Raw genomic sequence first — 22,908 nt, forward strand, 5'->3', positions numbered from 1 at the left:
CAACTCAACTGTCTATTTTATAGCTCCCATCATGGATTGCTTGTGGTTCCAAAGAATCACTTCTGTTATGCAATCCATAGGTTGAAAAGAGAATGGCAATAAAAGAAAGGCTAAATCTATGATGGATTCGATAATCCAATCAGTCCTCTTTTACTTGGTAGTCCTTGAAATATGTTCTAGACAGTATAGATCCATCTCTTGGACAGTCCCAGATACCTAATTGCAACTGAGGGCAGTGTACATATAGCGACGTATAGTGCTCTGAGAGCATTAGAGCATTTCTCTGAGCTAATACTAATATATGTATGTATGTATGTATGTATTGGAGATCATGATTTCTCATACATAATTATTATCAACTAAAATGAGATGAACTCATTTTATGGGCAATCTGGAAGGAGTGGAACCCTAGAAAATTTTAAGATAAAGAATCCTCCATTGTGGTCATTACTAGGAACATGTCGTCTATGATCATTAATTGGGTCCTTGTCTTGGCAGTTCAAGGGTTGGTCCTTTGAAGGTCTTTTGGGGGACTGGTGTGGAGATTTCAGCAGGTCTTTCTAGTTTTTTGGGTACCTTTCAGGAATCGGGATAGACTTTCCCTCTCCGGTTCTTGTGTTGTGTCTCACTTGTGTATTTTTCTTTTTTGTGCTTGTCGGTTCTTGTTTTTCCTGGCTTCACTGGGAGGCGACGAGAGGGTCACCCCCTGATTTTTGTAATCTTTGCTGGGTGAGTAAAATTTTAGTTATCATTCATTCAGAGGAAGAGTCTTTTGCTGGGGTGAGTAAAATTTTAGTTGTCATTTGGGCATCTACCCAAGAAGCGCTTATATTTTAAGTTCTCCGTATTTGTTTCATGCATTTGTCTAACTAACGTAACAAATGTTGTAAAATGAGATGTTTTGTGCATATGTTTCTCTCAATTGTTTCACACATCCATTTCTCCATTTTCTCAATTTTAATGTTCAGAAAAGAAAAAAAGAAATCTCAATTTGGCAAGTTTGGCTTAAATCATAAGATGTCAAAGAATCACTGATCTGATATACCAGTGCAAAGACCGGTGGTGACTGCATTGCACATCCCAAATGTCTGGAATGCTGCCACCATGTCCCCAACAGCTCCATGTACACCAGGCCATTCCTCCGGTAGCAGTCAGACTGGCTCTCAGTGGGGTGAGTGTTTAAATCTCATAAGATGCAGCTCAAAGCATTTTGCCAATCTTACTAATCCTATCACCTCGTTGTGGTGTGCCAAAACAGAATCCTATTCAAGGAGGAAACAACCCAGTCATGTGGAAGCATCTGGATCGATGAAAAGGCGGGCAACTGCTTGTCTCAGCAATCATGATCATGAGGAAACGGTGAGTATGATACGAGTGCCAGGCTAAAATTTCAATCTGGCCAACCATTTAAGAGAGTGGTTTATTAGGCTAAGCCACCAGCGTAGAAAAATCAATATTTTGAATAGGCTCCAGCATGTAAAGTCTAGACCGACCAGTATAAAATTCAGGCCAAAGCCTAACCCAGGCCCGGCCATTCCGAGCACCATGCCCATGCATGTTTGCGACTGAAGTTCTAAAAAAAAGAGGGCTACCATCCTAAGAAAGTGTATTGAAATTAATAGTAGCTTAGTTTGACAACTCTGGCTTTACATGGACTTGAGCTCAGCCTGGGCTAGGCAAAATCAAAACTTTGAACATGGCCAACCCAATAGGCCTGGCCCAACCAGTTCAAAATTGGACCCAAAAACCAACGCTAGGCCGCCCACCCATTGCCACTTGCCAAGGCCATCTTTGGTAATGGAAGCTAATGCAGGGGCATTTTCACATCGGGCTCAAGTGGGGTAGCCCGTGGGATGTGAGGACACACTCGGGGTGGGTGACCCATGTGATTTGGGGCCTACATAAGAGATCTCGTGTTCGAGACTCCTCACCGGGGGTGATTAATGCACATTTCACACCGGACTCGAGTGGGGTATCCCGTGGGATGCGGGGACACACTCGGGGTGGGCGGCCCATGTGATTTGGGGCCCACGAAAGGGGTTCGGCCGAGGTCCTAACCCATGCGATGTGGGGGCCTAGGCTATGAGATAAAGGGATTAATTCGCCATACTCTAACAGTTTGAGCTTTTAGAGCAAGTGGTCAATTGTCCTGCATCAAATTGGTATTAGAGCGGGAGGTCTCGTGTTCGAGACTCCTCACCGGGGATCATTAATGCAGGGGCATTTTTACACCGGGCTCGAGTGGGGTAGCTCGTGAGATGCCGGGACACACTCGGGATGGGTGACCCATGTGATTTGGGGCCCATGAGGGAGATCTCATGTTCAAGACTCCTTACTGGGGGTGATTAATGCACATTTCACATCGGGCTTGAGTGGGGTAGCCCATGGGATGCGGCGACACACTCGGGGTGGGCGGCTCATGTGATTTGGGGCCCACGAAAGGGGTTCAGCCGAGGTCTTAACCCATGCGATGTGGGGCCTGGGCTATGAGATAAAGGGATTAATTCACCATACTCTAACAGTTCGAGCTTTTAGAGCAAGTGGTTAATTGTCCTGCATCAGAAGCTGCTGATATGCGTAGCGCTAGAATTAGGTAATTGGAAAATGTCATTTTCTTCTAGGGAAATGACATGTAACACGATTTCCCATTAGGTGGTGGGGAAGGTGCATCCAAACTGCCCTTCTAGAGGGCACTTATTGTGGATGGTCCACCACTCAAAAACCTCACAGATGAGATGGTCATGGGTATCTCTTTTCCTTTGCTGATGTTGACTGTAAACTGTTTTTGATCATCCAGTTGAAGGCTATTGATCAAAGGGCTATGTGTTTTGCATGGTTTTTGTTTATTTTAATTTGTGGTTCCTACATGGTAGTGTCCACAAGATAGATCGTACTAATCCAACTTTGCCTCTACCACACCTGTGGTGAGACAGATTGTATGGGTGTTTGTATTGTAATCGTTTCCCTTTTCATCTATATACCCTCTACATTGTTGCAATTGATGCATGCGGGTGCATTCACTTGTGTGAAAGAACTCAAGTTTGGCTATAGCAATTTCATTCCAGAAATACAATCATATGTTTTCTGCAGTCATTCTTACCTTTGTCATTTTGATTATCTTTGCTTTGTCTGCAGGTTGGGAGTAGTGATGAGGCTCTCCTTATAATGCAACAAAATGAGAAGCTTCGTGCACTGTCAGTAAAACAACATTTCTCTTGCAATTTACAATCGTATATTGAAAGCCCAACTTAACCAATTTCCAGTTGTATTGAGTCGACTATTAAGTACTTTCTATGTACATACATGTGTACTTGGGGCTGTCAATGAGCCAGGTTCGAGCTGTGCCAAGGTCTGTACAAGCCTGGTTCGCAAAGTAAAACCAGGCCTAAGCCTGGCCCATTATGAATATGCATGGCCCAGGTCTGAGTCGAGCCCGAGCCTGGCCACCCTCTGTGTAAGATCTAGGCTGTTTGTTAGGTGTGCCCTTGAAAGCTTAAATGCATGTTATTGACAAAAATCCCTTGAAAGCTTAGAAGGGCTGGGCAGACAGCTCTTAGACACAGCCCAAGTCTGGCCTGATCAATAAATGGGCTTAAATATTAGGCCTGACCTGGCCTGCCCCAAAGTAGGCCAAGCCTGAAAGCCCGACATGCCAGCCAGACCCATTGAGAGCCCTATACACAGAGTAGCCATGTCTTGAGGTGAATGTGAGGCTGGCTTACCTCCTAAAAATGTGGCTTAGCTTGCTTTGATTATTGAGAAATCTTTGTTGCTGTGTTTTCTCAGGTGCATAGAGTACGAGAAGACTGAGGAAGAGCTACAGCTCAAGGTATCCTCACATAGCAAAAGCATTCATATTAATCGTCTGGATATATGAATTTTATTCCAGGAGGCTGGATCCCCAACAAGTTTGTAGAACAAGCTCATTCTATTACTCTGCTTGTGGGGCCCACCATTGTTTCGGTATGAATTCCAACCTGTCCAGACAGATCGCACCCTCAAGAAATGGGATACCCCAAAAAAGGCTGATCCAACTGCCACTGTGTGTGCCACCATGTGAATTCAGAAGTTATTGGTTGGGTGCTCATTGTTTTCTATGGTGTGGCCCACCCAATGATTGTATAGACCTGACTTTTGGGGCATCCCATCATCACCGTGGGACTCTCATTTGAAGCACGGGTTAGATGTCATACGCACAACAAAACACAAATGTTAATTTGCACACGGTAATAACCTTACCCAGAGGTGAATGAGCACTCTAGAAGCTATTTCTAGAAATGCTTGTAGAAGATCCGGGCTGTGATTTTGGATAGTTACAGCTATCTATTTGACGATATGGCCCACTCTACCATGGATATGCAGGCAACAACATCGTACTGGGCCTCAAAATCGTACCGATCAGGTGATCCCAACCATTCTTTGGAGGATTCTTGAGGAATGGGCATTCAGGAAAAGTCCAACAACCTACTGTTGGTATTTGAAGGGAAAAAATCCTCCAATCGATGGCTTGGATTATCAAAATGATGCAGTTTTTGGTGTATGGTCCATCCATATGGACGAATAGTCTGAACTAACTTGGGGGCCATATGTATTCGAGCAAATCTTTTGTTCCACCAGCATCTGTCAAGTCTAGCTCCATTCCTTGTTGTCAAACACCCTGGAACAGGGACCAAGGATGGGTGGGGCACATGTGAGGAGCTTGACATGGATGGTAGCACATTGCCACGTGTTGGGCACTCGAAAATTGATAGCGGCACCTATACACATGTGGGGTGCTTGAACTTGGATGGTCGCGCATGTGGTACATTTAAAACATGCAAGACATGACCCATATGCATGAATGATGAAACAAAGTGTCCTCGTCTGCACTAACCCACCTCTTTAGCAAAGACATCATATCCTTGCTTAACAGTCACTTTAACATCAGCACATTACTTTAAAAGCGCAATGATTATAAATTACAATACTTGTCCCTTTGAAAATCATAATGATGATATTTTTATATTACTTCAATATCAAATCATAGAGAAATATACAATGATGTGCGTGTTTGGTTGGAAAATTACCACTGCAATGCAGTGTAAAATTGTAATGATTACTAATTATAATCTTTGCCTCCTATTAAATTTGCATTTGGCAACTTTAAACAATCAATGTAAAATCGTTATGATGGCACTTTCACATTATATTACTGATGTAATTTGCAATCCAAACAGGCCCTTGTCCCTCCACAACTTTGCTTGAATCGAAATGGCCCTTGGATTAAAGCCTACTTGTAAAATGGCATTTCATTTTCTATCGTTGTTGCTAAGACCAGTCGCATTTTTTTGGTCAGGTCCAATGGCTTAAAAATGAGCTGCAAGAGGTGAACCTCAAGTATGAGAGGCTGTTGACAGCAATGAAGTAGATGAATGCATTTGATGGGAGAGCAACTGTAAATATGTATTCTGTTCTCTTTTGTTTCTCCTTTTTGTCCATCTTCCACCCATTTTTTTCTTTTTAAATTTGGTTTTTGATTGTTCATTCATAGCTACTGTATCATAGTGAGGCCACCGTTTGAGATAAGGTCATGTGGCCATTTAGAAATGGGTCCCATGCTACCCAATTTAGCTTAATTTGTAGGAATTGGAAGTAAACATAGGTAGAAAACATAAAGACATCACAGCAATCAGTATATACAAATACAATATACCAATTTACGGTATTTCTCTAGTTCCATCTCTAATAAGGATTGGAAATCAGTTCCGGTGTACTGTTGTTTCCACCCACCACTGAAACCTAGCAGTATCACCGATGGCCATATCGTTTATGGACAGCATCGGACTGGTTTTGGATTTTATGTCACACATAGATGTGTGGTCCTGTTTAGAAGCATGGCATGTGATTGTTTGAGAAATCTCTCTTGTTGGGTGAGGGAACAGTTGAGGTTGGCTAATCTGGGATAACAGGTGTCAATTCATCAGATGATGGGTCCCACATTGAGAATGATCTTTGCCCAAAAGGTAGTCCAGTGCACTCATCAGGTGGGCCACAGTTTACAAAACGAATGTACTCTTAACAACAGTCCAACTACATCTCCTAAACATTATGTTACATTAGAATTCGTTGGCAGTATATATACAAAGCAGGGTAAAACGCTTGAAGGATAAAAGCTATTTAGTGCCCGTCTCTCACCGCCCGCCCCCTGAGGGGGGGAGCAATAAACTAAGGCCTCTTGGTATGCACACCAAATTGATGAATTTGGCAAGTAGAATTGATGAATTTGGCAAATTTCTACTTGCCAAATTCATGAATTTTGTAATTAATGATCAAACATTCCTCTTTTATAATCAATATGGGCCACCATTCCTCTATTCATTGTCGTTTGATGGATGGCCCATCCATTATTGGACCCATTTTATATTACATTTTATTTTGACCACTAATTTCGGCAACCACTAATTGGATGGTTTGAATGGTCCAATCCTGTTTCAAAGTATTTACAACCTCTCCTAAAATTGAAGTATCCCATAATGGTCACCACCGTCACCTTTACGACATGGGACTATTAGTCTCTCTTTTTATTAGGGTAAAAAAAAAACCCGAAAAACCTGTAATAGCCTCATAATGTGCTGTTATTAGGAAAAAAAAAACCCGAAAAACCTGTATTAGCCCTGTAATGGGCCGTTACAATCTTTATGTTGGGGGGGATGTAACAGGCTGTTACAGGTCATTTTTTCTATAGTGGCATTATTGGCCATTACAACCCCATAATGTGTAACAATTGCACTTGTTACATTTATGTGCGGCCATTACAGCACACCATGCCTAAAATGTAAATTTGAACCCAACCAAACAACAAATCTAGAAAATCATGCTTAATGAGTTTTCATATTAATGAACTACGAACTTCGTGACGACACCAATTAATTATCTTTCAAATTCATGAATTGACTAATCTCATGCATCCAAACAGGCCCTAAGCGAATCTATATTGTTATAAGACATGAGGGGAGTGATAGCAACCAAAAGAAGGAGATGGTAGCTGAAAATGGATAAACCGGAAGCATTTCCTCTTCTTTTATTTCATTCTTTCTCTATTTTTGTTTCCCCCAGTAAGATTTGATCCTGTGTTGCTGCATACATCACAAATTCAACAAAATTCCTATAAACAACATGATCAAAACCGGTCAATCAGTTGCTATTCGTATCTTTTCCATCAGCACATGCATTCAACTCGAATTCCAATAAGCATCTCAGACGTCTTCATCAGCTGTATCTCATTCCATACAAACACCTGCACGTCGAAATGCTACAGACCCAATTTGCTTCCAGTCTAGTAAAGGCCAAAACGAACCATATCCATACGAGTAGATTTGCCTGATCAGTGCCATTTGAAATATCATTAAGACGGTGCTTGTCATAAGGACTAATTACAGCCAGGTTTTCAATCCCGACAAGTGAAGCCCATGGTTTGTTAATCCAGACCATTGGCATGTTCATTCCCACCGTGGATGGACCATGATCTAAAAAAATGTCACGTATCGGAAGATCCTAGCCATCAATCATGGGAAAATTTTCAGTTGAATGTGGAACATTGCTGTACTTTTCTTATTATCCATCTATTCGTAGAGACATAGAAAGTACGGGAAGGTCCCACCAAAGACATACCAACAGCCTGGATAAATGAACCATGTGCCTCACTTCTCAGCAATGAAAGTCTGATCAATACTGTCAAAAGCCTCCGATCCAGGATCCTGTAGTTCCTCTTGTATAGAAGTTTCAACAAGAAAATATGATTTTGATTCAGATGCATAGGATAGTTTTGTTCCACAAACCTTCGAAAGAGATCACGGGTCAGGTACAACAGCTGGAGAAGGAAAGAACCTCATGAGGAAGCTTGAAAGAGACCAGATGCAGACGACGCCGAGGAATTGAAGCACATTGAGTAGAGTCCCCAAAGAGCTGTTAATGGCCAATGTCTGTGCTGTCGTCTCAGCTCCCCTCACTGAGAAGGATAGCGCTGTCACCAACTGTGCCGCTCTATTCAGCTGATGCAATCTATAAACCTGTAAAATTCAACAGAAGCCCTTGAATTTACATAAGAAGTATGTGTACCACAAACAATAGATTCACAACCATCTTCTGATAAGAATGCTTTCGCTAATTCCCAACCCGAAGATATGAATAGACACTCTAGTTTTCAGTTTCAAGTGGGGCCCATGCTTTGAGGATCCAGATCATTTGTCTGTCAGCCCCACCATGGATGGGTCGGGCCTTGCTCGTATTCAATGGAGCAATCCTACCTATCTACTGTATTTCTCTTTTTAACCCTCTACTCAGGCCACAAATTGAAAGGTTGCCAGTGTCCTAAGGGAGATTTTTGGAGTGTGGCCCATCCATGGTGGGGACCAACAGACCAGTGATCTGGATCACTGAAACATAGGCCCTACTCGAAAACTGAAAAACCGAGTGCATATCTGCGGTTTGTATAAAGTGATGTGCCGCCACCATTTAAGAGTTCACCAGTAAGGTTTGAGTTCACGTCCCTTAAATGGTGTCTCATCTATTCTGCATGCCTAGCATACATGTATTCATACATTGGCTGGAGCATAGACCAAAAATCACATTGATCAGATAATTTCAACCATCTGATGTCGGAAATCTAACTTTGCCCACTGAATATTTTCTTTCAGTCTATTTTGACTGTCAAGATCATCCATCATTTGGATTTCCTGCTCCATCCACAATAGACACATGGTTTTGGCAGTCTAGATTGACATACATTACCTCTGATGGTGGATGAGTCACCATATTTAAGAAATGGTGGAAAGGCCACAGAGGAGTCTAGCCCAATATTAAAATTAAAATTTAGAAATTGCCTATAAATATTAGAAATTATTGATAGTGGAATAGGATTTGTGTAGCCAACCCAATTAGTTGGGATAGGCTTAGATGATGATGTATAAATATCATTATAAATCAAATATCTCAAGGCATAATATGCACAATAAATCAACCTACGTGTATGTATGAATGTGCGTGTGAAAATGATGATGCTCAAACATTTTCACTAAATTATAGTGCAAATGAGTTGTGTGGGGCTCATCATGATGAGTTGATGGCATCCACTCTGATCATCTTGCATGTCATCCCTCCCTTGGCCATGGGCTAAAAAAGCAAGCCAATCAATGACTCAAATGGGCCACATGAGAAGAAATAGTCAAGAGAGGATGTCCACCCTTGATTCTTGTAGAGGGATTACCGTGTTGTGTACATGCCATCCAATACATTGATATGAAACATCTACCCTAGATGATGGCAGACCTCAAAAATTAGTTCATTCTGAAAATTGGCAAATCAATGGTGGACGTCCTCCTCTCAACAGTTCCTCCTTGTGTGACCCACCTGGTCAATGGATTGGCCCGATTTTTGGGCCCATGGCCAAATGAGAGTGGATGTCACTAACACTTCACGGTGGGCCCCACGCAACTCGTTTGTGCTATTGTTATAGTAAAATATTTGCACTACATCGCATGTGTACGTAGCATTAAAACACAAAATAGAGAATCGTATTTCTTTAAAGATTTTCTTTTGGATGGATACGGCGATTCAAAAAAGAAAAAGAAAAAAAATCTTGCTATTTCATAGGATTGAACTTAGCATGGGTGACTTCTTACCTGAAAGATAACAGGAATGACAGGCCAAGCTGGCGACTGTTTATATCTTGCATATTTCTCAAAAGCAAACTGCACTACAATCCCAACCAAATAGGGAGCAAGAGTAGCTGAAGCTGCCGGCCCAGTCCATGGCCAAACAAAGCCCATGGTAACCATAGGTATTATCAGGCTGAGTACCAAAGTAGCCACGGAAGAAATGCGGAGCCCAATCCCAGTTCCCAACTGACCGTCACTCTTAGAAGTTAGTGGCTGAAGAGGTCTCTGCACATGATCTATTAATAGGATAAAGACCGCAACTCCACTGTAGAAGAGAGCTTCTGTGAAGAACAATATGAGGAAATCTGCCCATGAAGAACATATCAGTATAGGATGGTTCAGTACAGTAATAACTCCAACGTCACGCCTTTTAATACTTCGTGGTTTCATAATCCTTAGAAACTTAGGTGTTGATTTTTCCTTTTGGTGAAATTCCCTCGGTGTCCTGTGTGTAGACTCTTGCCTTGGCCATTATCTGGACTTTTGTATGCACATGATGAGAGACTAATGTGTGAGTCACCTGAGCCACACACTGGATTTTATGCACTAGAAGGATGTCTTGGCAAAGAAATTGGGGGAACCCACATATGATGGGTGCAAGAAATTGAGCAAATTGTTCCTATCCATCTGCTGATGACACAAAGTTCGCTCTGATGAGTGTATGGGGTTGATTTATTTGGAGAGACTTCTTGGACAGTGAGACCTACATAGTGGACCATTTGGATCTGGCATCTTCTACCATGCCACTAGTTCCACGTGTAAATGTTTGTCCTGTACCCGTGTATGGCCTTGCGTAACCTCAGTTGCAGTTATTTGTACACTCATGTAAGATTATGGATGGTCTGCGCAAAGCATGCCTTGAGGGACTCTGTAGATGTGATCTAAGCCATCCATTGCACAGGTCCCACTTTATGGATGCACGGAAAGTGGGAATCCACACATGACAAGCACTAGACTGTAAGCACGGCATTCCAGTTCTTTTGTTTGTCACAGTAAACATGAACCATCTAATGAGTCGATCGCAGAGTTGTCCAAATAGTACATTTCATAATTCATGATATGAATCGTACATATCATATGGATGTAAGATTCAAATCGTACACCCAATCACAAATCTTAAATGATCAAACAATTATCGTATGAATCGTATTGGATCATATGGTAATCATAGAATTCAGTAAATGGGCCCAAAAGTGCATAAAAAACCAATTTTTTTTTTTCATTGTTTCTTCTTTCTTTTATCCTTTTGCATATAAAGCATAAAAAGGCCCTCCCTATGCTTATTCATTTTTTATTCTTTCTTTTTACCAATTTTTCTTCTTTTTTATATTGCCCCTTTTACCTTTTTACACATGATATGTATACTGTATGCATGTTCTAAATCGACAATATCATGATATGCTATTTCTTTTCATGGTGTATATTCATGGGAAATGGATTATTGATTTATTTTTTTTTTTGAATGATGGAAATGGATTATTGATTTATTTATTTTTTTGAATGATGGAAATGGATTATTGATGAGTTCGTATTTTTCTGATTTATTTGTATTTTTTTCAAATGTTTTCAATTTTTTAAGGAAAATAAAAACCTTACAATTGACAATACAATTTGCGATTTGATATGATTCGACTCCTATCATAATATGCAATACGATAACAATTGTGACAACATTGGTCGATCAGATTGATTTGCTTATACCTCTAGGATGGGACCTATGGGATAAACGGTTTCGAACACCTGCATTGTTAGTTGTAACTGACACCACCTCCTGGCAAATGCATGTTCTCCCTAGCTCATAAAGTTAGGTAGTCTAGCCTCATAAAAAAATCCTTTTATTTCTTTTTTAGGCTTTAGGGTTCACAGTTTTTTCCCCTCCCTAGTACATGAAGTTAGGTAGTCTTGCTTCTTCTTCTTCTTCTTCTTCTTCTTTTTCTTTCTTTGGAATTTTCCCTCCAAAACTTGACCTCTTTGATGCCTAATAACATGGCTTTTGGAGAAGAACTTAATATAAATGGATAGATTTGTTTTATACCTTTATGATCTAAGATTTATATGATAGTATTAGCATACTTCTGTAGGGACGTGTCTACTGGCTGAGCTTGGTACATTTGCATCATAGAAACCTTATGCCCATGCCAAGGTTTGGAATCTATGTATTGGATCATGTATGGATCCAAAGCCTGTGTATCCGTACATATTGGCTGATATACACCACACAATGGTGTAATTTTTTACAAATTAGTACCATACTGCCCATGAAAGAATTCCACTTGCATTTGTTATTGAAAATACTCACATTGACAACATTTTGAACTATGGTCCGTGTAACACCGACACACAAGTGTTTTAAATAGCTTGAGCTAGGTAGCATAAGTGATGTAGGACGGATGGTCTAACCTAAGATGAAGCAATAAAATCAAATAACGGATTAATTAGAGAAATCAAAGCACAAAATAAAACTAATCTATCACAAATTTAGGAATTCAAGTATTAAATATGCTCGAGTTCGAACCAAACAACAATTCCACACTAAGATATTAGGAGATATGAATCAATTAGGACCCATGGAAGGTAGAACTTCCATCTAGCATAGGGATTAATCTTGATTCAAAGGGAATCACTTATCCTAGTTAGGGTTAAATTTGGGGTCTAAGGATTAGGGAGTTGCCCTTAGGGCCTGTTTGGCCGGGCAGATTGGAAGATAGATCCTGGGATTGGCCAGGCGTGCCAAACAGACACGGGATCCTAGCAATCCCGTGGATGTTAAGACAATCCACTGACATCACCATCATTACCTTTAAATCCCATCCAATCCATCCTAATCCCTTCAAAATTGCTTGGGATGTGTTTGGTTAGAGGGATTGAAAGGGATTGGAAGGTTTAATCCCGAGATTGGCCAGGCGTGCCAAACAGACCGGATATGGCAATCCCAGGATACAACAATCCCATAGATCTTGTACCAATCCACTAACACAACTATCATTACCTTGAAATCCGTGCAATCCACTCTAATACCATCCAATTCCATCCAAGCTGCCTGGCCAAACAGGCCCTTAGGGTTTTAGGATTGGGGAAACTAAGATTTGGGGAATTAAGGTTTTGAGACTTGGGAGATTTTGGGTTAGGGTTTTAGGTTTTAAAGAGGAAGGATCAAGGACCAACAAGGGAAGGAGGGAGAGAAGTGGGATGGGCCGTACGGACAGCTGTACGGTCAAGGGTTTGGTCCATACGATCGTACGGTTTGGGTAGGGTGAAAAGAATACCTTTGAAGGAAGAGAATAAGAGAGAGAGATAAATTGGAATCACTCTATGGCTTCACACCAACTCCAATCACAGGAGATTTTCTTCGCTCAAAGTAAAAAAGAGAAGTTTTATTTCAATGCATAATGATCCCTAGGGCTTCACATGCCCACCCTTTAATAGTCTTTTGGGTTGTTTTTTAACAAAAATACCCTTATTGCTAAAAGATGTCCAAAATACACCCTTTTTTTTTTTTGAAAGATAACTGAAAATTCATTAAAAAGGGGAAAGAGAAAACAAGCTTGGGGAGAGTGGAGAAAGAGAAAAACAGCAAAGAAAAGAAAGAAAACAGAAAAAAAACAAAAAGAAAAAAGAAAAAAACCGGTCCAAAATACACCTTATTCAATTAAAACATAAAATAGGCCAAAAGAACGAAATAAACTAGAATGAAAAGCTATAAAGTAGAAAGAAAAGCTATCCACTAAAGTCCAACATCCAAAACAGTCCACGTGTCCACGATGCATCCATCATCCAGTGGTCTAAAGTAATCTAACGGTCCACATGCAAGATCCAACAGTCCGATAACTGTATCCAATGAATCCAACAGTCCAGATGTGTCCAATAAGCTCTTATATGCAGCCCACATGCATCTTCCCAGTGTGGGGCCTTCAAAGATGCATAAACATGCATGTGGGGTCTTCAACGAGCTAGGCACTCGAATTGGGCCCACGGGGCCACATGTTTGCATCACCTAACCATAAAGAAACGGAAGCTCTCCTCCTCCAATATACTCTAACTGGTGCTTGGATGTCTTCATCACATAGCTTAGCCTTCACACTATGTAGCGCATCAAATAGTGAAAGTCACATGTAGTGTACGCTATTCAGTGTATGCTACGTGCTAAGTAGCATACGCTACAGGCTACATAGCGCAGACTACACACTATGTAGCTTACGCTATGTGCAATTTTTCACCAAAACAGTAAAATCAATTCATTTTTGAATGATTTGTTACATTTTGATATTTTTCACTAAAATTAGATAATCTTTTCAATGATTTCTTTTTTTGAAAGTTAACGCTACCAGGGCTTGAACCCTGGATCACTCACACATACTACACTGTCTCCACCAGCTCTAACAAGCGGGAGACAATGTTTTCAATGATGCTAGTGAAATAATATGAGCAATAGTTTTAAATCAGTTACTTTGCTAGTTTTTATCTTTGTATTTACTTGCCCTATTTTTTTCCATTATTTTAATTAGAAATCTAGAAGTAGCGTGTAGCTTATGCCTCATGCTTTAGAGGGGAGAATAATATGCTAGAAACTATTTGCTCTTTAAAACACTGGCAACACATTTTCTAGTGTCTAAGTCACAGACTACTATGCTACAAACCATTCAAGTGTCTTAAGTCACGGAGTATTATGCCTTATGCTTTAGAGGGGAGAATACTAAGCTACAAGCTATTTGCTATTTAAAACAGTGCTGACATATTTTCTAGTGTATAGGTTGTAGAATACAGATGGAAGTAGCGATGCTAGTGACACGCGCTCCATTGTGGAGGTGTGAGTTCCACCAGAAGCATGGAATGATGACTCATCCTAGTCATATCTGACTAATCTGACTCAACTTGGACTTGTTTGGGAGCAGTATTGACTTGGGCATGTCAGGACAAATTACACTAGATTCTGGCAAGCCACGACTCAACTCGAACCCGAACGAGTCCAAACAAGCGGCGAGTACAAAAAAACAAAACAAAACAAAACAAAAAAAAAAAAAAAAAACATGAATCGAAGTCCAATTCAATTGCTATTGTTTTGGTCCTTTCCATAAGAAAGTCTGATTTTGTAGTTTCCAATCTAAGCAGAAGAAGGTAATAACACCCATGATGAACTTCAAATTACATATGCAAATTTTTATCTATATACAACTAAACAATGCAATCAGTTGACACAAAAATCACAGACAAAAAAAATGCAGATACATCATACATGACAGTACTCTACCTGTTAAAAGCGAGTCCTCAAATACAGTGGAAAGTATTCTCCGTAAGTATAGTGATGGGAAAACCAAAGACGTTACCAAGACTGCCGGACCAATAAACAATAAAAGGTCTGATCTTCCCTTGCTAAGGCCAGATACAAGGATTTCATTCCTTCTTCTATGTGGAAGACCATAGAACGATATAAGACCCGGTTTTCCTTCTGTTCTCTCTATTTGGAGATACGAACTGCTTTCTTGGGAACCTTCCTCTGGAATGGGAAGTAGCTCTTCTTGCTCTGAAGAAACTGAATCGAGCTCATCATTTGGCGGCTGATCTTCAGAAGAAGCAAAGAGAATCAATTGCCTCTTCGGGCATTTCCTGTTCGTCTTGAATGCCCCATATCCGGACTGCCCTGATTTGCCTACTTTTGAACATAACACAAGCACCATATATTAGAGAACTATAGTACAGATATAGGAATTATGGAAGTACTAAAGAGCTGTGGTAAGCCCACTTGCAAGCATGCAACATGGCACCTGCATGAGACATGGGGCTGTCAAGAGGTTGGTTTCAGATTGAGTCCTTCAGGACCTGTACTTTGGGTTAACTGGGTTCGAGTATTTCCGAACTGCCCTGATTTTCTGGACATGGGGCATTAAAAGCGAGTCCTCAAATACTTTGGGTTAACTGGGTTTGGTTTCAGAAGAAGCAAAGAGAATCAATTGCCTCTTCGGGCATTTCCTGTTCGTCTTGAATGCCCCATATCCGAACTGCCCTGATTTGCCTACCTTTGAACATAACACAAGCACCATAAATTAGAGAACTATAGTACAGATATAGGAATTATGGAAGTACTAAAGAGCTGTGGTAAGACCACTTGCAAGCATGCAACATGGCACCTGCATGAGACATGGGGCTGTCAAGAGGTTGGTTTCAGATTGAGTCCTTCAGGACCTGTACTTTGGGTTAACTGGGTTCGGGTCTCACCTGGTCCAAGTCTAGCACTTGAAGACCCTGGTCTGTTCGGGTTTGGGTACCCATCGGGTCTTTGGATCTAAGTTTTCAGTTGAGTTTGGGACAGATAAAAGCATTTGCATGGTTTGGGCCCACCCAGTGATTGGATTAGATTGCAAACACACATGCCACCTTAACATGTGCACGGTGTGTAAACGGGCTTTCTTATGTGTAAATGGGCTAGAATTATATATATATATATATATATATATATATATATATATATATATATATATATATATATATATAAGTTTACTATCAAAACTAATTAGACTTGTCCCAGGCCCAATCTGACTTTAACTGGGTCCATCACATCGACTCAACCCAAACATGGCTAGACCAGATTTTTAACCGGGTCAAAGGTGAGACCCAAACCCTACCCAATTTGTTGACAAGTCTAAAAAATGGGGCCCAGACCTGTTAAAAACGGGCTGGGTCCCTAAGGTACCAGCAGGTCCAGGTACCCCATTGACAGCCCTAATGGGACAGTGGAGTGGTGCCGTAGGTGGACCCACCAAGTAGATGATGTAGCCCAAAAATCATGCAGTCAACTCATCATATGGGCCACACATACAAAAGCATGGGATGGTTTAGAACAATAAGACATTGGTCCACATTCAACATCCATGTGTAGCCAGCCTGATGAGTGGACTGGCTTGATTTTTGGGCAGGTAATCTACACAGGGGGCCAACCTGATCAAAGCTCAGCCGAGACGCATAAGCCAGGTTGGCACATATGGTTTTATCAAAACTCCACTAATCAAATCCTTGCTTAAGGCCATGTTTGGAAGTTCTGAGTCCCCAAGACCAATATGATAGGCTACCACCAGATTGTAACTGACATATGTTTACAACCTTCTGTACTATGTCGCCTGTGATTTGCTGCTGAAAATGTGGAAAAATGAAATCCCACTCAATGGGCGTTTTTGTTTCCCACACCCAAATAGAAAGTGGCCTGCCTTGTTGGCTTGGATTCTCTGCCAACTGCAACTTGATGGTACAGCTAGAGCACCCTCATAACTCACAACAGATAGAGAAAGATTTACCCCTACCATTTCTTAGACGCCGTAGGCCGCATCTCCTGCCTTCAAAAAATCCCAATGGTAAGTTTGGCTGGGCACCACAAAAAAGCATAAAGATTATGAACATGCGAGGAAATTAAATATTTAGTAAAAGAGTGTGACTTCAATGGCGTAGTGAGCACAGAGAGTTAGTGAGCAGATTATCTCCAGCCATTAGAAGACTGATGAGAGGAATCCAACAAGCATTTCAAAACTAGGACTTTCAAATATTCATTTTGAAATACATGTTGGAATTCATGCCCACCATTATTGGATGGTGGAAGATCTGTGCACATTGACACTCACTGTGAGCACACAATCTTTTATTCCCGTAGTAAAATATTAAATCTTCACCTCTGTGCATTCATTGCATTCATTTATCTTAAACACAGAAACTCTCAGCTAAACATCATCATCATCATCTACACCTTCTCCCAATTAATTGGGGTCAGCTAAATTCTCAGCTAAACATCTGAATTAAATATTGGAAATTACATAGTTAGCCGATCACATGCAAGTAATGTATGTGGAAAAAGTTACCGAACATTCTCAATGCATCCAAACTTACCAATTACCATCAAATCCAATTAAAAAAATTGCAGTACTTTCATCCAGCGCTCAAAAATGTGAAACACTTAAAAATGATTTCCAGCAAAAGAAAAATGCTTGAGAATTATAACTGGAAAAGGTAGAGAAATTCAACACAAGCCAAGCTGTGCATTTCATTCAAGGTTCAAGATATTGGCATGAATCCTATCAAGAGAGTATCTGACATACTCATATCTGATATGACAAAAATGCATGTATCATCGTCATCAACCTCAAAATTATCAAAGTCTTTCCCTGCTATTTGGAGTCGGATTTGAAACCCAGTAATGCCAATAAATCCATTAAGTCTTCATGACCATCCTCACCACCTCAATCAATGTCCTTTTAGGCCTCCCTCTCATCCTATTTTTTGGCCCCTCAATTGTAATCAATGTTGCCTTCCTTACCAGAGCCATCTTTGGTTGTTGTTGCACATGAATGAACCATCACAATCTACTCTCCATCAATTTCTCTTGTTGGGAATATTATGATACTTCAGGTGATCCCATTCTTGATTCTATCCTTCCAAGTCTTCTCACATGTCCATCTCCACATACTTGTCTCTGCAACACTCAATCCATGTGCATGTTGCTTTCTAACTGTCCATCACTTTGGCCCACATATCATAGCCAGTCAAATAGCCATCTTATAAGAAATTCCTTAAATTTCATGGGCATACAGTGATCAGTGATCACCTCTATTAACTAAAGTAGCGTTCCAAGTATAACGTCTTGGTCTTACTAATTTTTTAAGCCTCTAAACTCGGGGCTCTTCCTCCGAACGAAATCTCTAATGGCCTTGTCGACCAACTACATCATCCGCAAACAGTATAGAACTATAGATCAAGGGACCTCATCTTGAACACTAGCAGTTTGTTCATCTATAACAAGTGCAAAAAGGTAAAGGTTTAATACTAAACCCTAATGAAGGCCAACTACCGATGGGAGTTATTAGCTTCATCACAGTTCGTTCGCACTGTTGTAACAAAAACCTGATACATATCTATAATGATGTCAATACTCAATACGTCTTCCTCAGACCCTTTCCTTCTCATCAACCACCACATAACCTCCCTAGATACTCTACCATATACATGTCTAGATCTATAAAACACATATGCCGATTCTTCTTCTCATCTCTATGCTTTTCCATCAATTGTCTACATAGAAAATAGCCTCAACTGTTGATTTCCCTAGCATTAACCCAAACTAATTATCTGACATCCTTGTATCTTGTCCTAATCTTTGTTCCATCATCCTCTCCCAGCCCTTCATGCCGTGACTCGTAAGTGAAATCCCTTGATAAGTTTTGAGTCCTCAATGAACATTTGCTTCGCATCGCAAAATGCAAAATGTACCATAAAGTACTAATTGTATTAGTCTGTATTGTCGATACTTTCTGATATAAATGCATGGGGGTATCGTAAAGTAACGCAGATTCGAAAATAAGTTTAACAAAATTCAGTATTATATAAAGATCAATAATAACAAATGCATCATGCCACATTGGGAATGTCTAGCAATACATAAGGCGATACGATACATCTAAATGAAACTGTGAGATATATCATTCAAGAATGGTTACTTGCAGCAAACCTATTCTTGGTGCAGGTTAGAAAAAGCCCCAAAAAAGTAAATCCTAAAATAGTGGCATCTGCTTGCTAAACCAAAGCAAAACTAAACATTTGGGGCTGATTGCTTGTAAGAAAATGAATTAATTCATCAACAGTACTTCACCCCCGGCGCATTTCAGCAGACCTCATAGAAGAAAATTAAAAATTCCTAAAAATAGTGAGATGGGTCTTTGTAAAATGAACTAGAACTAAACATTCAGCTCAGAACTTGCATGAGATGGACCAAATAAATGAAAACATCATCCCTCCCTGGCGCATGTTAGCAAAATCCTAAGAAAAAGGTGACATGGGTCTTTGCAAAACAAAGTAAAACCAATCATTTCAGCTAAATCCTTGCAAGAAACGAATCAACATGAATAGAAGAAGGAAACAAGCAAACAAACAAACACATACCTTGGAACTCTTCTTCTGATGAAAATGAGATGGAAGAGAGATAGAAGACAGACAGAAAGAAGAAGATGAAGAAGACCCAACAGATATTGACATTTTCAGGCCCAGAAATTTGAAGGAAAAAAACACCAATCAGAAGCTCGAGGACTGCATGTTTTGGGAAGATGAAGAAGACCCAACAGAGATTGACATTTTCAGGCCCAGATATATGAAAAAACACACCAATCAAAGGCTCAAGAGCTGAATGTATTGGGAATATGAAGAAAACCCAACAGAGATTAGCATTTTCAGGCCCAGGAACTTGAAAATTAATAATAATAAAGAAAGAAAGAGAAAAAAAAAACACTAATCAGAAGCTCAAGGACTGCATGTTTTGGGATTTTAGCAAGAACCCACTTGAGTTTGAGGAGATGAAGGGGTGCCCATGTGGGAATATGGTCGGAAATTAAAGAAAATTTAGGGGTTTTGGGGGAATTCAGAGGTTTTGAGATATGCGTCTTTGGCGTTTGAAGAAGGAGAGTGACGGAAAGATGCTCTTGTTGGACGCTGGTTTCCTACAGCACCTGTTGTAGAGAGCCGGTGCAACAAAAAGCTCTGGGGGGTTATACCTTGATGTCTGTATGACATCCCCTCCGTCCATCAGTTGAGATGGATCACTATAGAACATCAACATAGAAATCATGTATATTAAAAAATCAAATGGGCCACACCATAAGGATGGGTCTCCCTCCACTGAAGCCTTCTCAGGTCCTACCGAAGTTTTGGATCGGATTGAAATTTTTATAATCACTTCACCTAGTGTAATTTCCTTCTGAACGGTTTGGATTGCGTATAAACATCATGGTAGGCCCCACGAAGGTTTCAATGGTAGGCATCATCGTCCATACTTTTTCCTGTCGTGTGGACATTTTGAGTCTTTTATATTATGTTTTTTGAGCTCATGTCCTACTATGCGATGTATAAACTGATGGACGGAGTGGATTTCAAACATACATCAAAGTGGGCCCCATAAGGCTTTTTATTTTTTGCTCGTGGTCTATACGCACAGTGTGGTAGGAAATTCGTGTCCGCTTTTGATTGGTTTAGCTACAATGCCTCGGGACTAGAACCATTGGATCTAGGGCCATCTTTCATGATCTAAACCGTTAATCTGAAGAGATGTGTATATGAATTTGGATATCTGTAAAGTATTTGTGATTGGAGCATATTCAGCTTTTAAAAAATGGCCCACAAAACAACGGTTAATGAGTCACTTTTTATTATAAGGAAAGAGTGAGATGATCAAAGGGTTTAAATAATCCAATATGAGAGTTCTCTCATTGGATATCCCCCATCCACGATTAGGCCATCATATAATCGATTTTGGATTGTAACATGAGCTTGGATCCAACGGCTATTGCTTGTCCCGATGTATCTACGACAATACATTGGGATGGATTGTAGAAAATCTCTACGACGTTTGGTGGGAGCGGATTAGGCGTGGCCTGAGTAACACGTCAGTGACCGTGGGGCCCACGTTGATGTATATGTTTTATATCCACGCCGTCCATCAGCTTTCTAGATCAACTAGTACATTGTCCTAAAAATGAAGTTGATCAAAATCTCAAATGGAAAACACACGGTAGGGATTGAATGCTCACCATTAAAAATTTATTGGGTCCACAGAAGTTTTGCATCAAGCTGATATTTGTGGATTCCCTTCATCCAGCTCTTTTTGACATTATCAACAGGTTGGATGATGGAAAATAAACATTACCGTAGGCTCTGGGAAGTTTTTAATAGTGGATGTTTAATGAACACTGTTTCCTGTGGCGTGGTACACTTCATATTTGTATCTTCTTCATTTTTTGTACCACATCATAAAATGATATGAAAAATATTATAGACGGCATGGATATACATTACATACATCAAGATGGGACCCACGTCGAGGGAAACACCGGGTAACGCATTACACGGGTAACACCTAATCCTCTCCCAGGTTTGCTAGCCCGCGAAGCCACGCGTGCAGCTCGTGTGCACGACGTTCTACTTCGTGTATCACGTGGCATGCACGTGTAAAGCATTTTGCCAAAGGAGGGTTTCTGGTAAGTAGGCCCATGGTTATTTATTCAACACCGTTGATCTGCTGTGTCCCACAAAACTCTCCACGGTAGGCCAATCCTAACCTTCCTATGTCGGGCCCATAGACGGTTAAGAAGAAAAAGTACAGCAACGGCCCACATTCAACGCCATTGATCTGCGTGTATAAAACTTTCATAAGATGAATGAAATACATCTTTCTACTAGTGCTCCTCATCACGTGCTAAAATTCTAATAGCTTGTTTGATAATTTTAAATTCTTTATAAATATCTTCTAAATAAGTAATAATTACTCTTTTACATTATTTGAAAACCCCTTAAAATTTTTGCTTGGAAAATGGATTCAAAATGACTGATTTAAATTTGTGAGGTCCACCATGGTGTATATGACATGTCTATTCCGTTCACCTATATCTTATAAGAACATTTTGAGGCATGAGCCAAAAAAAAACGAGACATATCCAACACTTAAGTGGCCCACACCAAAGGAAACACTGGGCACGAAAGATTTTAAGTGGTAAGTGTTTCATTCCCTTTTTCCTTTAGTGTAGTACACTTGAGCTTTAGATCCGACTCATTTTATTTTTTTTTGGCTCATGCCATTAATTCAGCTGGCATAATGGATAGACAGCATGGATAAGTGACATACATCACGGTGGGCCCCATCAATATTTGGGGTGGGGGTCCATATGGGAGAAGTCATCCTCTTATAGCCTCGATATTTTTGACCCATGGGAGAGGTCTAGGCTTAAAAGTTTGATTCAAATTACCAATTAACTTATGTTTGTGTTCTCTCATAACCAATCTAACTTAATTTGATTAGACCCGAGTTTTAAATGGGTTTGATTTGAATTATACTAAAATGAATCTAACTTTGACTAACAGACTTTAAAAAATAAATAAATAAATAAATAAAAATCTATTATTCATACAAGACGTACTTGAACTGACCTATACTCAAGCAAATGTAGTTAATTATATACATGGGTTGTTTGTTTTATTTTTAGATATGAAGTAATAAGTTGTTGACTACCTTTCTTTTTCTTTTCTTTTTTTTTTTTCTTCCAAAACGAATATTATCCATACATTACTCAAGATAATTATGTGCCATGCAAGATAGAGAATGATACATCAAAACTCACACTAATTGAACTAGCCTCACCATTTTGTTTCAACCATTGAATTTAAACCTATAATTGTTTGAATTTTTACCATCAAA

General features: G+C 40.1%; 2 protein-coding genes across 7 annotated transcripts in view; one reads left to right on the forward strand and one right to left on the reverse strand.

Annotated features, from left to right (window-relative positions):
- Nucleotides 1–5,712, forward strand: part of LOC131237860 (protein MICRORCHIDIA 6-like) — a 28,765-nt gene extending 23,053 nt beyond the window's left edge. For 4 of the 5 annotated variants that reach the window (XM_058235886.1, XM_058235884.1, XM_058235885.1 and 1 more), the window contains 5 exons: nt 1,049–1,171; nt 1,259–1,359; nt 3,136–3,194; nt 3,787–3,829; nt 5,336–5,712. In XM_058235886.1, coding sequence (XP_058091869.1) covers nt 1,049–1,171; nt 1,259–1,359; nt 3,136–3,194; nt 3,787–3,829; nt 5,336–5,407 — 398 coding nt within the window. In that variant the 3' untranslated portion in view covers nt 5,408–5,712. The remainder of the gene's footprint in view (nt 1–1,048; nt 1,172–1,258; nt 1,360–3,135; nt 3,195–3,786; nt 3,830–5,335) is intronic. The other variant, XR_009167441.1, reaches the window with a different exon arrangement.
- A 1,319-nt stretch (nt 5,713–7,031) lies between these two features.
- LOC131237861 (uncharacterized) lies at nt 7,032–20,143 on the reverse strand. Of its 2 annotated transcripts, XM_058235888.1 has the most exons (7): nt 20,004–20,143; nt 19,611–19,847; nt 16,988–17,048; nt 14,944–15,345; nt 9,660–10,000; nt 7,818–8,048; nt 7,032–7,359 (listed from the first exon to the last, which is right to left on the reverse strand). In XM_058235888.1, exons 2-6 carry the CDS (start codon nt 19,701–19,703, stop codon nt 7,830–7,832), a joined length of 1,116 nt encoding a protein of 371 aa, XP_058091871.1. In that variant the 5' UTR covers nt 19,704–19,847; nt 20,004–20,143; the 3' UTR covers nt 7,032–7,359; nt 7,818–7,829. The 2 variants fall into 2 exon arrangements, with proteins under 2 accessions (XP_058091871.1, XP_058091872.1); XM_058235889.1 differs by lacking the exon at nt 19,611–19,847 and having other exon boundaries at nt 20,004–20,103.
- Between the last annotated feature and the right edge of the window lie 2,765 nt (nt 20,144–22,908).

Source organism: Magnolia sinica, chromosome 2 (assembly GCF_029962835.1).
Source record: "Magnolia sinica isolate HGM2019 chromosome 2, MsV1, whole genome shotgun sequence".
Taxonomy (NCBI): domain Eukaryota; kingdom Viridiplantae; phylum Streptophyta; class Magnoliopsida; order Magnoliales; family Magnoliaceae; genus Magnolia; species Magnolia sinica.

Bases quoted from the DNA above. Each gene is read 5' to 3' on its own strand.
- LOC131237861 (XM_058235888.1), bottom strand. From the start codon at position 19,703: ATGTCAATATCTGTTGGGTCTTCTTCATCTTCTTCTTTCTGTCTGTCT. The intron at 17,049-19,610 runs GTATGTGTTTGT...TGTGGTGCCCAG, and splicing joins ATCAGAAGAAGAGTTCCAAG to CCAAACTTACCATTGGGATT. The intron at 10,001-14,943 runs GTAGAGTACTGT...CTTCATGGGCAG, and splicing joins TGAGGACTCGCTTTTAACAG to ATTTCCTCATATTGTTCTTC.